The sequence below is a fragment of the Cyclopterus lumpus genome, chromosome 11 (assembly GCF_009769545.1).
Source record: "Cyclopterus lumpus isolate fCycLum1 chromosome 11, fCycLum1.pri, whole genome shotgun sequence".
NCBI classification, from domain to species: domain Eukaryota; kingdom Metazoa; phylum Chordata; class Actinopteri; order Perciformes; family Cyclopteridae; genus Cyclopterus; species Cyclopterus lumpus.
In genome coordinates this window covers 3,500,726-3,513,889 of record NC_046976.1, presented here as the reverse complement: position 1 = coordinate 3,513,889, position 13,164 = coordinate 3,500,726, and the positions used below count along the sequence as shown (strand labels likewise).

At 45.6% G+C, this 13,164-nt stretch overlaps 1 protein-coding gene across 4 annotated transcripts in view; it reads left to right on the top strand.

Moving 5' to 3' along the window:
• The first annotated feature begins 272 nt into the window (after window positions 1–272).
• The window catches only part of LOC117738725 (fibrocystin-L-like), a 38,861-nt gene continuing 25,969 nt past the window's right edge, over window positions 273–13,164 (top strand). Inside the window, exons 1-31 of one of the 4 annotated variants that reach the window (XM_034544800.1) lie at window positions 273–387; window positions 714–842; window positions 1,012–1,089; window positions 1,297–1,441; window positions 1,548–1,656; window positions 1,764–1,821; window positions 1,911–2,004; window positions 2,304–2,357; window positions 2,536–2,609; window positions 3,541–3,583; window positions 3,817–3,887; window positions 3,980–4,090; window positions 5,261–5,356; window positions 6,683–6,948; window positions 7,041–7,132; window positions 7,236–7,395; window positions 7,877–8,012; window positions 8,426–8,569; window positions 9,164–9,318; window positions 9,480–9,587; window positions 9,818–9,967; window positions 10,066–10,190; window positions 10,270–10,427; window positions 10,598–10,767; window positions 11,074–11,206; window positions 11,337–11,491; window positions 11,700–11,822; window positions 12,176–12,281; window positions 12,479–12,586; window positions 12,680–12,844; window positions 12,967–13,088. In XM_034544800.1, coding sequence (XP_034400691.1) covers window positions 788–842; window positions 1,012–1,089; window positions 1,297–1,441; window positions 1,548–1,656; window positions 1,764–1,821; window positions 1,911–2,004; window positions 2,304–2,357; window positions 2,536–2,609; window positions 3,541–3,583; window positions 3,817–3,887; window positions 3,980–4,090; window positions 5,261–5,356; window positions 6,683–6,948; window positions 7,041–7,132; window positions 7,236–7,395; window positions 7,877–8,012; window positions 8,426–8,569; window positions 9,164–9,318; window positions 9,480–9,587; window positions 9,818–9,967; window positions 10,066–10,190; window positions 10,270–10,427; window positions 10,598–10,767; window positions 11,074–11,206; window positions 11,337–11,491; window positions 11,700–11,822; window positions 12,176–12,281; window positions 12,479–12,586; window positions 12,680–12,844; window positions 12,967–13,088 — 3,564 coding nt within the window. In that variant the 5' untranslated portion in view covers window positions 273–387; window positions 714–787. Of the gene's footprint in view, window positions 408–713; window positions 843–1,011; window positions 1,090–1,296; window positions 1,442–1,547; window positions 1,657–1,763; window positions 1,822–1,910; window positions 2,005–2,303; window positions 2,358–2,535; window positions 2,610–3,540; window positions 3,584–3,816; window positions 3,888–3,979; window positions 4,091–5,260; window positions 5,357–6,682; window positions 6,949–7,040; window positions 7,133–7,235; window positions 7,396–7,876; window positions 8,013–8,425; window positions 8,570–9,163; window positions 9,319–9,479; window positions 9,588–9,817; window positions 9,968–10,065; window positions 10,191–10,269; window positions 10,428–10,597; window positions 10,768–11,073; window positions 11,207–11,336; window positions 11,492–11,699; window positions 11,823–12,175; window positions 12,282–12,478; window positions 12,587–12,679; window positions 12,845–12,966; window positions 13,089–13,164 lie in introns of all 4 variants that reach the window. The other 3 variants (XM_034544799.1, XM_034544801.1, XM_034544802.1) reach the window with 3 other exon arrangements.

Sequence of the window (13,164 nt, the reverse complement as noted above, 5' to 3'; positions counted from 1 at the left end):
GGCACGTTTCGTGCCAGTGTGTATGAGCTGCAGTCGGCAATATATTGGAGTGTGATACAGGACTGCAGCTTGAAAAAAGAAAGTTCATTTTCACTGAAGCATCTCCTTAAAAGCACACACTTTTTTTTCATCACTATGACCTACTGAGTCACTTTGGCTGTTTCACTTCTGCTCTTCATCCCGTAGACTAGTGGACCCAGATGTACCCACTAACTGGTGTGATCTCAGCCACAGATGTAGACGTGGGGGAGGTTAATGCTTAGCAGGATAAGCTGATCTCCACAGTCTCCTCCTCCCAGTTGCAGGTGGGAGGCGGAGCCCCGAGCAGCAGTATAAAGAGCCTGCGTGTGTGTCTCTCTCCACCTGAACATCACACACTCTCAGCAGGTAACACTCGTGTTCAACAGGTGGGCTTTACTCCTTTTCACATCACATTTTTTTAATTTGAGGATTTAAATCTCGTCGACGCTTTGAGATTGTTATACATTGTAATAAAAAGCTTATTTGATCTCTATGTGGCTATAATTGTATAATAACCATGTGTGTTTGCATCAAATCTAAATGGTGTTTCTTCACTTGTGATGTCTGGGCTTTCAACAATGTTCCTTCAGATTTCATTCTTGAATTTTTTTTCTCCACAAAAGAGCCTTGAAATACGTCCAATTCTGCCTGACGTGGAGACTTTTACTTTTACATTTATTATTCTATGACAGCGCTGTTGGTGATCCATGCAGATAAAGCCAGGGCGACGCCACCACACAGCAGGGGTCTCTGGGAAAGCTCCGCGATGGAGTCCCCGATGAAGCCGGCGGCTCTCCTCCTCCTCCTTTGGTGCAGCTGCAGTAAGTAACCGCTCCCAAAGTACCGCATTTATGGAAGTTCATCACATTGAAAAAAAAAATTTTAATATGCGCACGTGTCCTTAAGTCACCGCTCGCCCACTGCACCGATTGGTGGGCGGTCGTATGTATTATATTAATACATAATGATATTATTGGATGTGTATTGCAGGTGCCCAGCGCGTTGACTACGTAACTCCACACCGAGGCAGCGCCAATGGAGCAACGCGGGTGATGATCCAAGGAAGCGGTAAGAGCCTGATTACAGACACGTAACATGGGAATGGGACGGGGTGCAACTGGAGAAATTACACGTCCAAGAAGTTATAGTTTGTTTCTAAACTGTGAGTCAACTCCTAATCTAAAACGTTGAGCAGGATGCCCGTCAGTCGGACAGAGGTTTATTGACTCCTTCATCCAGAAAGTTAAAAAAACACCCTTTACCACGAATATGCAGGTTTTGCCCAGGAGAGACAGTTCCAGCTGAATCCAAAAGACGATACCTTTGGCAACCGGGTGTTCCTGGTGTCGAACACCCTGTCGGTCCCCTGCGACGTGGAGAGAGACTCGACGCACGGCAGCCGGATCACGTGTGTCACCAGGTAGCGTCCAGATCCCGCGGAGCTCTTGAGTGAATGTACTTCATGTGTATATCTGTCTAAAGCGACTCACACCCCCCCCCCCCCCCTTCCACACACACACACACAGAGCCATGCCGTATGGGCGGTACTCGGTGCGCGTCAGCGTGGACGGCGTCCCCATCCCCGATGCCAGCTTGTGCAGAGGCGCGCTCAACGGACACCACTGCACCGTCTATGTACGTTGATGCAACAGGGAGGCCCGACGAGGTCAAGTTGGTTGACCTCGCAGTCCTGTTTTCAGATCCTAACGTTGGTCTTTTTCTCCCACTCTAACTTCTCTCAGTCCGTGTGGTTTCGCACGCCCACCATGAACTCTCTGAGTCCATCCAGCGGGCCCCCAGGTACACGGTCCTTTACTTCTGCAGAATCCGTCTGAGTCCGACTCCTTCCACCCCTCTTTGTATTCAAACCCGCTTCCCAACCCCTGCAGGCAGCCTGGTGACCATACGAGGACGGATCTTCACCAATGTGTACGGGAGCAACACCGAGAAGAGCTCCAACGGCCTCAACGTCAGGTTCCTGAGGTATGAAGGGAAACGGGTGTACTTTCAAAATGTCCACGTTACTGTAAAGCACTCTGTCTCACTCAAGCGCGCACTTTTAACAACTTTTTTGGTGACATCCTGTCAATATCGTATGAAAGAAGGCAGACTGACTGACCCACCAGTGGAGGCTGAAGAAAACAGAAACAGTTGAAATGATCCCAACCACAACTCACATCTTCTTCTTGGCAATTCCATATTAAGATCTATACTTACTCCTGAAACATAAACTAGACGCCCGTCTTGTGATCAATCAGTGAAAAGGCTCTTGCTTGTTCCAGAGCCTACATGGGAGGGATGCCATGCGAGCTGCTGAAGCCGGAGTCAGACGAACTGTAAGTTTACTGTGTCTATCTATCACCTAGTGACAATAAACCTAAAGATTCAGGTCATGGTGTGTCTCACAGCCGAGAAGTCTTTCGTGTGATGAAGTTCATGTTCAATAAAACTGACGGAAGAAAAAAACTGAAAATATAAACACAGTATTATAAGTTTCTCTGATGTTTTCTGCAGATATAACCTCCGACTGGACGCCGAGTCTTCCTGGTGGGGATACATGAGCTGCAGGATGACGGGGACGTACGTCGGTAAGCTGCTTCTGTTCTCAGACGCTCTGAATATATATTTATTTAAGAGGAGACATACAGGGGAATAGGGTAAAAAGAAAAGTACCAACAGATATTGCCATGCAACTTCTCCAGTTGATTACCGGCATGAAGACTATTTATTTTTGTATTACAAGCTTTATGAGATATTATGTTTAAATACGTAAACGGTAACTTTTGATGAATTGAGGAGAAATCTAGACGCAAATATAAAAGTGGTCAAATAAACATCTAAATGTGTATTTTGGATGTTTTCGGTTCAGAGGACATGTTATGGAAACTGAATAGACCAAAATCTCTTAATTGATCAGCAATAAAGCAAAAACAATGTTTTGCCTGAGGTATCTCGCCTTCCAAAATAAAACGGTACATTTTGAGACCATATAGACCAGGGGTGGGCAAACTTTTTGGCTCAGGGGCCACATTGACTTTTCAAATGGATGGAGAGCAGGGGCGTTTGTAGGATTCCAAGAAAAGGGGGGGCTAAGCCCCAAGGGGAGTGTGCACATTTTTGGGTGGACGTGAGCAGCGAGCAGCAGGCTGGACTCGCAGCCAGCAGAAAGCACGGCACGCAGCCCGGTGACGCTTCTCCGTTCCCGGCTTGAGTTTCCTGAAGCACGATGACGGCAACAGACCAGCATCGATGTTTCTTAATGCTCATTTATTGCTCTTTCAGGCTGTTTGTGTGCGCGCTCTCTCCTGCAGCAGAAAGCGTGACGGCGTTCTTTAACCTGCCGTGTTCTGCTGCAGGAGCGCGCACGCGCAGCCCCGAGAGTACAAAGCGTTACAGCGGTCTTTACTCTAATTTATAATTCATAATACTCGGCAGGCCGGATCAAAACGCCCAACGGGCCGTAGTTTGCCCACCCTTGGTAAAGACTGTCCTTTAATCATCTGGTTTTATTTCCGACAGGGCATCACAACTTGACGTACATTCTGGATAGTGAATTTGGAAGGTAAAGCATTCATTATTACAGAATGTCTTTCCTCTGTAACGTCAGCTAAGGTTTAAATACATTGATGGTTTCAGAAAGACCTCCAAGTTTCCTACACCCTTTGACGAAAAAAAGAAAATGCATTGATATCAAGCTAGAAAGAGTGACTTCCTGGCAATTAATTGTTTTGCTCAACAAAAGTTATTCCCCGAAAAAACTGTACGAATATCGATGGATTTCTTTCCGATCTTCAGGAGTTTACCGGCAAAGAAGCTGTTCAGGGTTTCAGCTTTGGGCAAGCTCTCCATGTTTCAGACCTTTGCAGGTACGACACCCAGAAAGATGTTCACAACAAAATACTTCCTGTGCCGTATTTATTCACATTACAGTGACCTGAGTGTCTTGTCTCCTGTTCAGAGGTGACAGGAGTCTCGCCAGCGGCGGGCAGTGTCATGGGCGGAACCCTGTTGACCATCCACGGCCGCTACTTCGACCAAACCGACCGGCCAGCACGGGTTCTCGTTGGAGGTAATCGGCCGAGGCCCGTTTCCCACACCGCGGCGCGACTCTTCTGATACGGTTGTCACCGCGGTACAAAGTGTTGCATCGCAGCCAAAAACAGAACCCCGCCCGTCGGTGGGGACCTCGAGTCGTGCGATGGCGACGATCCTTTTCAGCGCAGACAGAAGCGGTTTGACACTTTTGACAAAAGAAAACGTCTGGGCTAGAGAAAAGAATCTTCCCGAGCGCTTAGAGACTCAGCAGACCGTGACAAAACAAGTCTTTCACAAGACCTTGCGTGTCACTTTCTCTGAATATTTCTTTAGGCTCAATCATCATCAAATTAAATCTTTTCTTCCACATGTTCACACCGTGATGAACTAAACGACGGAATTCAAGGTCACCAGGAAGGGATATAAACCAGATACAGAATGCGGATGATACATTATCAACACAAAGTCTTCTCACATTATATTCGTCATCAGGGTTTTAAGACTCCAATAAGAGTGAAATATGACTGGTAATGCATGTGGAACTGTAACCGTCCAGAGAAATCTACGTTGAAATACACATTAGAGTTAAACAACCACTTCAGGGATTTAATGGAAGTTTCCAACTCGGAGGGAAATGATACCTGATCGCAGAGCTCACATAATGCATTTCTATTCCTGAATATTGTTTCCCTCAACCTCAATAAAGTAGATTATGAAGCGTCACAACAGCAACAGGAGGATATGTAAAGTATAGATAAATAACCTAGAAAATACACCGGTGCACACACAATAAGGATCGACTGTTTTTTGCCTCTTAAAGCAAAATCTACTTGTTGCATACTGTATGTCAACTGCTTATTTTCCGAGACCAGGGGAGATGGAAATTTTAAAAAGGGAAGATTATTCTATTCTGTCCTGTCAATCATCTCCAAGCCCTCGTTTGAAAACCACCATTTGCTAAATTAAATTAATTTACACTGGAACACTGGAAAACAAAGTAACTTGTAACTACAAAGTTCATTCTGAAACAAACAGAATGCATAAAGAAAGAAATAAAAAAGAAATAATAAAGTGACAAATAATCAAGGTAAGTGGAGGTATAAGGATAAATGTGACCAAAGTACATAAATCAGATGATGACAAAGGATATGAGTACATAATTAGAATATTAACTGTTCCTGGGATTATATTTTGTTCCCTTCAGGCCTGCCTTGTGAAATCCAGACTGTGTCCGACGACAGAATCACGTGCAGGACCGCGAAGCACGAGATGAACAACGACAACATGACAGTCTACCCAGGTGAGGTCCCGCCTCCTCTTCCTCTGTTGGTCTTTTGAAGCTAACCCATTATCCGAACAAAGCCGTAACACCTTGACGTCTCCATCGCTGGTGGAATCTAACGCGTTCCGGCCTGCCCAACAACAGAAGACGTGATCTCGTCGTCACCATCTCTTGGCACAGTTGATCAAGGATCGAGGACTTTGATGTGCTGTGTACAGATATCCTGTTATCTGACTGTGACTAGAGCACATATTCTAGATCATAAATCATATGTAAGACCTTTTGTAGAGCTGCTGTGAACAGCTGATTGAACAGCTGATTGAACAGCCGCTGATGGATTTCTAAAACAAGATATACTTCAGTCAATCTAGCTGCTTGAGATCAAACAGTGAGAGCATAAATTACTGGTCTTTCTTTTAGATGAGTTTCAGACTGTTAGTGTCGTTCAGCATCGTCTGCATGGGAAGAGCCTTTGGAAGAATTCAGCCAACAACTTCTCTCGTTCTGGTAGATTTATTTCTCTGATCACAAGCAAAGCATAGGCTGAGATTGCAATGCCAGGGTAGTCCCAACAGCTCTGGCCCAGAACCGGAAAACCCGGCCTTTTCATACACAGATTTCGTCACAGGTTATGCATCATCTTAATTTCTGATCGGTGCTGAGCGATCAAGGAGGTGCAAGGCCAGTCAACATTTCGATGAGACTAGTCAATGACATTCGGGTGTGTTGTTTCCAAGACGAGACAGCCGCACATTCCCAGACACAAATTTCACCCTCTATGTGTTATTCTGAATTTGAGTAGCCTGACAAAAGCATAACATTATAACGATATATAAGCATTTATATTATCAAGAACAGCGCTCATGTGATTCAAAGGTTTTCATTTTAAGTATGCAGTTGTGCAAAAGAGTACTTGAGCAGACTTCTGTTAACGTTACATTCTGCAAAGGATTTGCAAAAGGAGGCAAAAAGGTACCGTGTTCATCGTGTGGCCATTTGTACTGTAACGGTTGAATAAGAGCTGCCACTAACATTAACATGAATTATTTCTTCGATTCATGGATTAACTTCTTTGTCTCTAAAATGTCATTAAATAGTTCTAAAAAATGCCCACTATAATTTCAGAGAACCCAAAATGGCGTCGCAAGATGTTTAATTTTGGCGGACCAGCAGTCCAAAACCCAGAGATATTTAGTTTACTATCATATACGCCAACGAAAAGCTGGCACATTCACACATTGCTATTTTTAGCTTGAAAATAAGACTGAAAACAAATGATCCAACTGTTCCCTTTTTAATTTTTTGTTGGTTCCCTCATTGATTAATCTGATAATCTTAATCCAGGTGGAAGAGGCTTGAAGATGGAGGTGTGGAACGAGACACGACCCAGATACCTGACTGACATTCTGAGCTACAATGAGAGCACGACTGGATACTGGACGGAGTGGATCGACTCCATGCCCCACGTCTTTTTGCTTGAACTCGAGTATTTCACCTCACGATCCAGAGGCTTCTTCGTCCCACCAGCCAGCGCCAACTACACGATGTACCTGCACTGTGATGACCGATGTGAGCTCTACCTCAGCAACTCCAGCCGCCCAGAAGACAAGGTGAAGCACGCCTACTGTTATCATCACAAGAACACCTGCTATTAATCTTATTATGTTGTGATGAACTCCTCATATCTCGCCTTTAACTTTAGGTTAAAATTGCATACCAGACAAAATATGTCACCGATTTCACAAGAATGGAATCGCAGAAGTCTGCAGTGCTGGATCTAAAGCAAGGAACACCGTAAGTACATGATCCTAATGGCTCTTAATGCCTCTTTAAAAAAACATCCACTCACTAGTTCATAGCACATTGTATTTCATCATAAAAACACATTTTCCTGTAGTTACTACATGGAAATTCTGCATCAAGAATATGGCAATCTTGCGAGTCTCAACGTGGCCTTGTTCCAAGAGGAGAGTCCCTTTACAGAGGACCAGACGGACGATGCGGTCAATGAGGTCCAGAATATCGTGGCTAAATATGACGTGTTTGATGAGGAACAGGTACGTAGTTGCTCACCATGTTGCTCACCTGTAGCTCCTTAAATACAGCACGTCCCAGATTATCTTCTCAGCTCCCCTTTAAAGGAATGGTTCGATGTTTCCTTACATGACAAGATCGACACCACTTTCAGGCAGTATGAAGCTATCGTTAGCTTAGCTTAGCATAAAGACTGAAAATAGGGGAAAGTTAGCTGGCTCTATCCAAGAAAGTCACTGCTCCTGGTCAAGAAATAATGCATCTCTCTGCTTTGTATATATGAAATAATATGTATCTGTATCTATATATATATATATAGATCTATATATATATATAGATCTATAGATAGATCTATATATACACTGTTCTTTAAAATCCCCTCCTGCAGGATTTGTTAGAAGTCGTTTTGAAGTGAATATAACCAGTTGAGGCAAGGTGGGTATAACAAAGACACCCGCTTCTCTCTTCTGTACCTTACATTTGCTCCCACTCACTGTTACTCAGGTGGTGACCTTTGACTCCTGGCCCAGTGATGTCACTGCAGTCAAAGAGGTCCAGAAGGTGACCGTCAGCAGCGGCTGTGCCAGCCATCTTTGCGGGAGCACCTTCTTGAGCCTGGGCTATGGAGACGCAAAGACAGGTAATGCGTTGAACAATTGATTCCTTTAAGAAATAATTATTTGTTGCATTTGTATTTGGAACTTTAAAACCCTTAAAATATCCCAACTGCAGCGATATTACGAAACACAATGTGGCGAAAAGGTATGACTCGCCCTACTCGGCCTCTGATCGGCTTACCCTGATATTCTTACCAACCCTAACCAATCATTCTCCTCATGCCAACCCTACCAACGATGGCAACAAGTATGAGCCAATCAGAGGCAGAGTAGGGCGGGTGATGCAGATTCGTAATTACACACAACTGCATACATGTTTAGCATCGGTAGCCACAAAAGGAAAAGCCTCAACCTGCTCTGGTCTAATAAATCCACAGTGCAGTATGTAGCAGCCATTATGTTTGTTCGCAAGTTTCGTCTTTTTACTTTTTTCTAGGACCGATTCCAGTGACCGCCTCAGCTGATGTGGTGGAGGCCTCCTTGAACGGCCTTTGGACCATCAAACCCGACACGGTCCAGGTCACCAAACAGGACGACAGCCGAGGATCGAACTACCTGGTCACATTCAATTCTGACAGAGGTATGAAGAGACGGAAAAGTGCTCGTTATACTTCAGTCACATGCATTTGTGTTGCTGACTGTAGTGGCCATTTGTCCAACAAATCAAAAACAAACATAAATCAAATTGCCACTGACGCACCATGGGTTTGTGGTTTACGCAGCCAAATGAATGCATTGTCCATTCAGGATTCCGTTTTTCTGATAATTTATTTAACTAAACAAAACAAGCAAACAAACAAAAGAACAAAGGAACTCCTGACGCTGCCTCTCCTGCGCTGGTAAAAAACCATAGGCCTACCCAGGTGCATGCTGGTCCTGTACCTGCCTACTCCTACATATAACCACAGGTGTCCACAGTGTTACCCAATTAACGAACCAATGAACAACCAAAAGACTAAATATATCTAGACAACAACAATAAAGAATTAAACTAAACTAAAAACTATCACAAGAAAAAAGCTATTCTAATATATCAAAACATCTAACCTAAATAAGCAAACAACCTGAATGATTAAACAATACTACTTGTCAATAAAACAACTAAATACTAATATCAATTAAATAGCTCCAACACTGACCTTAATCCTATAAATTATTATTTGTTTGACTGCAGGGGATTTCAAACCTCTACACTGGGAGGTTTTTGGCTCTGACACCAACGTCACCGTTGCTGAGGTTACGAAGGGGATAAGCAACATGAAGACCTTCACTCTGCTCTGGGGGGGAATCCCCACCAAGCCCATCGCCTTCAATGCAACGGAGTCTGAGGTCTGTTGTGTGTCTCTCTGTCAGCTTCTACAAGCCTCAGATAATGACTCAATAAGATCTCATTTCACAGTTTGTTAAAATAGATTCTCCTTTTGGACTGAGGTTGTTGCCTGTACTGTGTAGAAACAATATTCACTTCCGACTCGTGCCGTCGTCAACAGGTGCGGTCGGCTCTGGAGGACACGATGAAAGCTGAGTGTCCCGCGGAGGTCCTGACCAGTGGGACTGATGTGCAGTACTTCAACGACTTTGAAGGCGACAACTCTCAGGTCAGTGGGGACAAATAAACACACTCCTTTGGAGAAAATGTGGCGAGCATTTGCACGTTGAGTTCACGCCTTGAAGATGCAAACGAATAAAAGCGTTTCCTGTGCCCGCGCTAAAAAAAAAAGACTTTTTGACACCCTCCTTTAACTTCTTTGAATCGGCTCAGAGTGGTTAGAGCTTCGGTGAGATTTGGAGTTTGAGGTTCTCACAGTGTTCTGCTTTCTTGCACCAGTTCGACAGCGCTGAGGAAGGGACTCCAATGAAAAACACTGCTTTCTGCGGCTCGTGGTCGCTGAAGAACGCAGAGGTCCTCTTCAAGCACACTTACACCAAAGTGTCTGGTGGCAGCTACGGACCCGTCTCATTGGACAAGTATCCCACGGTAAAACACACAACTGCTTCATTCAAGGTCCACACGGTTATAATTCATACTGTAAATGAACAATGGATGCAACTTGTTTCCTCTTCTTCCCCTTGCAGCTTTGCTTTGCATACAAGGGGATGTTGAAGGATGAAGTTGGAATGAAGTTCACTTACCGCGACAGCCAAGGCCAAACCCAGTCCGAGACCGCAAAGATCAGCACTCTCTTCACTAAGGGCCAAAAGTCAGTACATTTCATTTCTCGACTATGTGCAAACTTCTCAGCAAAGTCGCAGCTTCTGAATGTGGTTGTCTCGTGGCAGATGGAGTTACAAATGCATTGACCTGGAGAGCTCCCTGCAGACGGAATACATCGGAGGCAATTACGCTCTGCAGGAGTTTGACCTCTACAAAGACGGGGGGGATTTCTACGTGGACGCCGTTCACATCGGGAAGCGTCCGACCGCAGACGACGAAAACGGTACGCAGCTTGATCGTAGTTCTGATTTGCTTGTTGACCGTCAACGTTTGGAAGTGCAATCCGATCACATTCCGCTCCGTCTTTCCTGCGCGTCTTTTTTTTCCCCCCCGTTACAACCGTGAATACTTTTCGTTGCCTTCAATATGTTCCTGTGCGTTGTTTTCTTCCAGCCGTTCCCCTCAGGAGGAGGCCTCCACCCTTTGAGAGCTCCGGCCGCTCCTTCGAGGAGATGGTTGTCGCCAAAGACATGTCGACCGCCCCACGGATCAGCTACGAGATCAAAGCCAGGCCAGTCGAATGTGCCTCCGGTTTCCCGTTGCTCGAAGTTGGCTTTCTGCAGGTAACAAATCAATGTCATGCTAAAGAGTCATGCTTCACCTGCGGAGCAGTGCTACATACTGTACCACAGTACTTAAAGCCGTAGCTAGTTTTCTATGCCTGGCCTTAGATATACAAATACACAAAACTCAAAAAGAGTCAAATACATGCAAAGCTCAAAACACAAACAATTGCACTATGAAAATGAGTTCCACATCTTGATCTTCCGTACAGAGTAAGACCAATAACATCAACTTACATCCAGCCATACAGCACCTGATGTCAGAGTCCCTTTTAATCCTCCATCCTTCCCTCTCCACCTCCGTAGATGTCCAACAGCAGCGAGGACGCGGCTGAGTTCCGGGACGGAGCCGCCACCGTCAGCGTCACTCGCCCTCACAGAGCCACCGCTCCTCTGAGCGGCACCTTCGACGTGGAGATCTACGGAGGCCGAGCAGAAGGTATAAGAAAAGCATGAGAGTGAAGTACAAGTACCTGAAAATTCAACCCAAGTACAGTACTTGAGTAAATGTACTTAGTACGCAGCAATGGCTTTTGCAGTGTGTTAACACGGCCGCTGCTCGTTCTCAGGTCTGTCGGTGGACATCAGCGAGGAGGACCTGAAGTACGCTCTACAGGGAATCGCGGGGATGGGCGAGGTCAGCGTCAAAAGGCTGGGAAGCTGCAGAGACCCCAGGTGGAAGGTCGAGTGGCTCACCAAACCCGGAGACCAGCCTCTGATCCAGGTCACACTCTCCTTTGGTCATTTTGGTGGCAGCAGTAGTAATGGAGCCACAGCAGCAGTACTAGTACTAGTAGTAATACAGTAGGCATGGTGTTGGTAGTAGTTTTATCAGCAGTATCTACTCGTGCCGAATGTCTTCAGTTCCATTTTTTTCAGGCGTGAAGAAAACAGCCGTCCGGAGTCCTGAAGTGGATTTATTGTCATTGCAGGTGGTCGGCTCGTCGCTCGTGGGCCAAAACGCAGCTGTTTTTGCGCAGGAGAAGAAGAAGGGAGGCCTGTTGACGCGAAGCCTGACAGGAGATTACTTCCGCGTCTGGGAACCCAAACCACAGGTATGGCCGAGATTCAAGAAGCCTCCGGCACATCTGGTTTTGGGTTTCACCACCATCTGTCTGTCAAATATGTGTTTTGGTCGCTGCTGGTTTAGTGTGTCGTGTCCCGCCATAAAATTCTGCAGAGCGAGTTCTGTTGGTCGCGTTGCACGATGCGGCTGGATGGACACAAATGATTGCACGCTACTGAATAATTGCTTTGTACTGAAGAGACTGACGGCTAAAGACCTCTATTATTCTGCAGCAGTAATTGTACCTGGAAGTGCAAGGGCGTTGGTTTGTGGTTGGTTTGTGGTTGGTAGGGACACAATGTGTCGTTTTCTTATGTCATTTGGGGATTATCATGTTCGCAGGTGGAGGTTTTCATCAACGGCATTCCCTCAAAGTCTTCTGGCGACTGTGGATATGAATGGTCCGAGGACAAGACTCCAATTGTGACTGGAATCAGCCCATCTCAAGGTGTCCTGTCTCTGAAATATTATTGAGTTATTATTATTACCTATTGATTGATTTTTACGCCTTTATTATTTGATGTGTAAAATATTCAAAACCAGTATACTATATAATATCCAGATTGAGTGAATGTTCAGCTTTTGTGTAAAACATGGCGATGGTGGTGAGGGTTCTCTCTGTCATAACATATCGCTGACTTTCAGGATCCAATGGCCTCGGCACTCTTTTGACTGTCACCGGCACCGGCTTCAGTAGTGAAAATGCCTCCATCCTTGTGGGAGAGACCCAGTGCCTTGTTGAGCAGATCACCGGTAAGTGAAAGAAGATTTCAGGAGCGAAGACTGTATCCCGGCTGTTTGTTATCTAATGGAAGGAGTTAAACCACACTTTGAATGGTATTTCAGCAACCACTCAGGTGTGCAGACTAGGCGGCGCCAGCGCGGGTACTTACCCCGTGTTGGTCAGCTTCCCCTCCCTGGGGGATTCACGCTCCTCCGGAGGCAACGTCTTCCTCTTCACCTACCAACTCATCGTTTCCTCTTTCGGCCCGCTCTCCGGAAGCGTGGCAGGTGAGACGTCACTCAAACCAATCTGTGGAAGTGTCTTTATTCATCGGAAAAATCTGAAGCAGAATCCCCGTCTCTCGAATACAACTGCGTGTAACCATTATCTGCTTTTTTTTCCCCCTCAGGAGGCACTGTGCTGACGGTGACAGGTTTCGGCTTCAACGAGAATGCGGCGGTTACTGTCGGCAGTGACGAGTGCACGGTGGTTCGGGCCAGTGACACTGAGCTGCAATGCAGGACGCCAGCAGTAAGGGTCCCGACGGTTTATTATGGAGACACATTTTCACACACCGAGCATTCACGAGACACTCTTGTATGTCGGC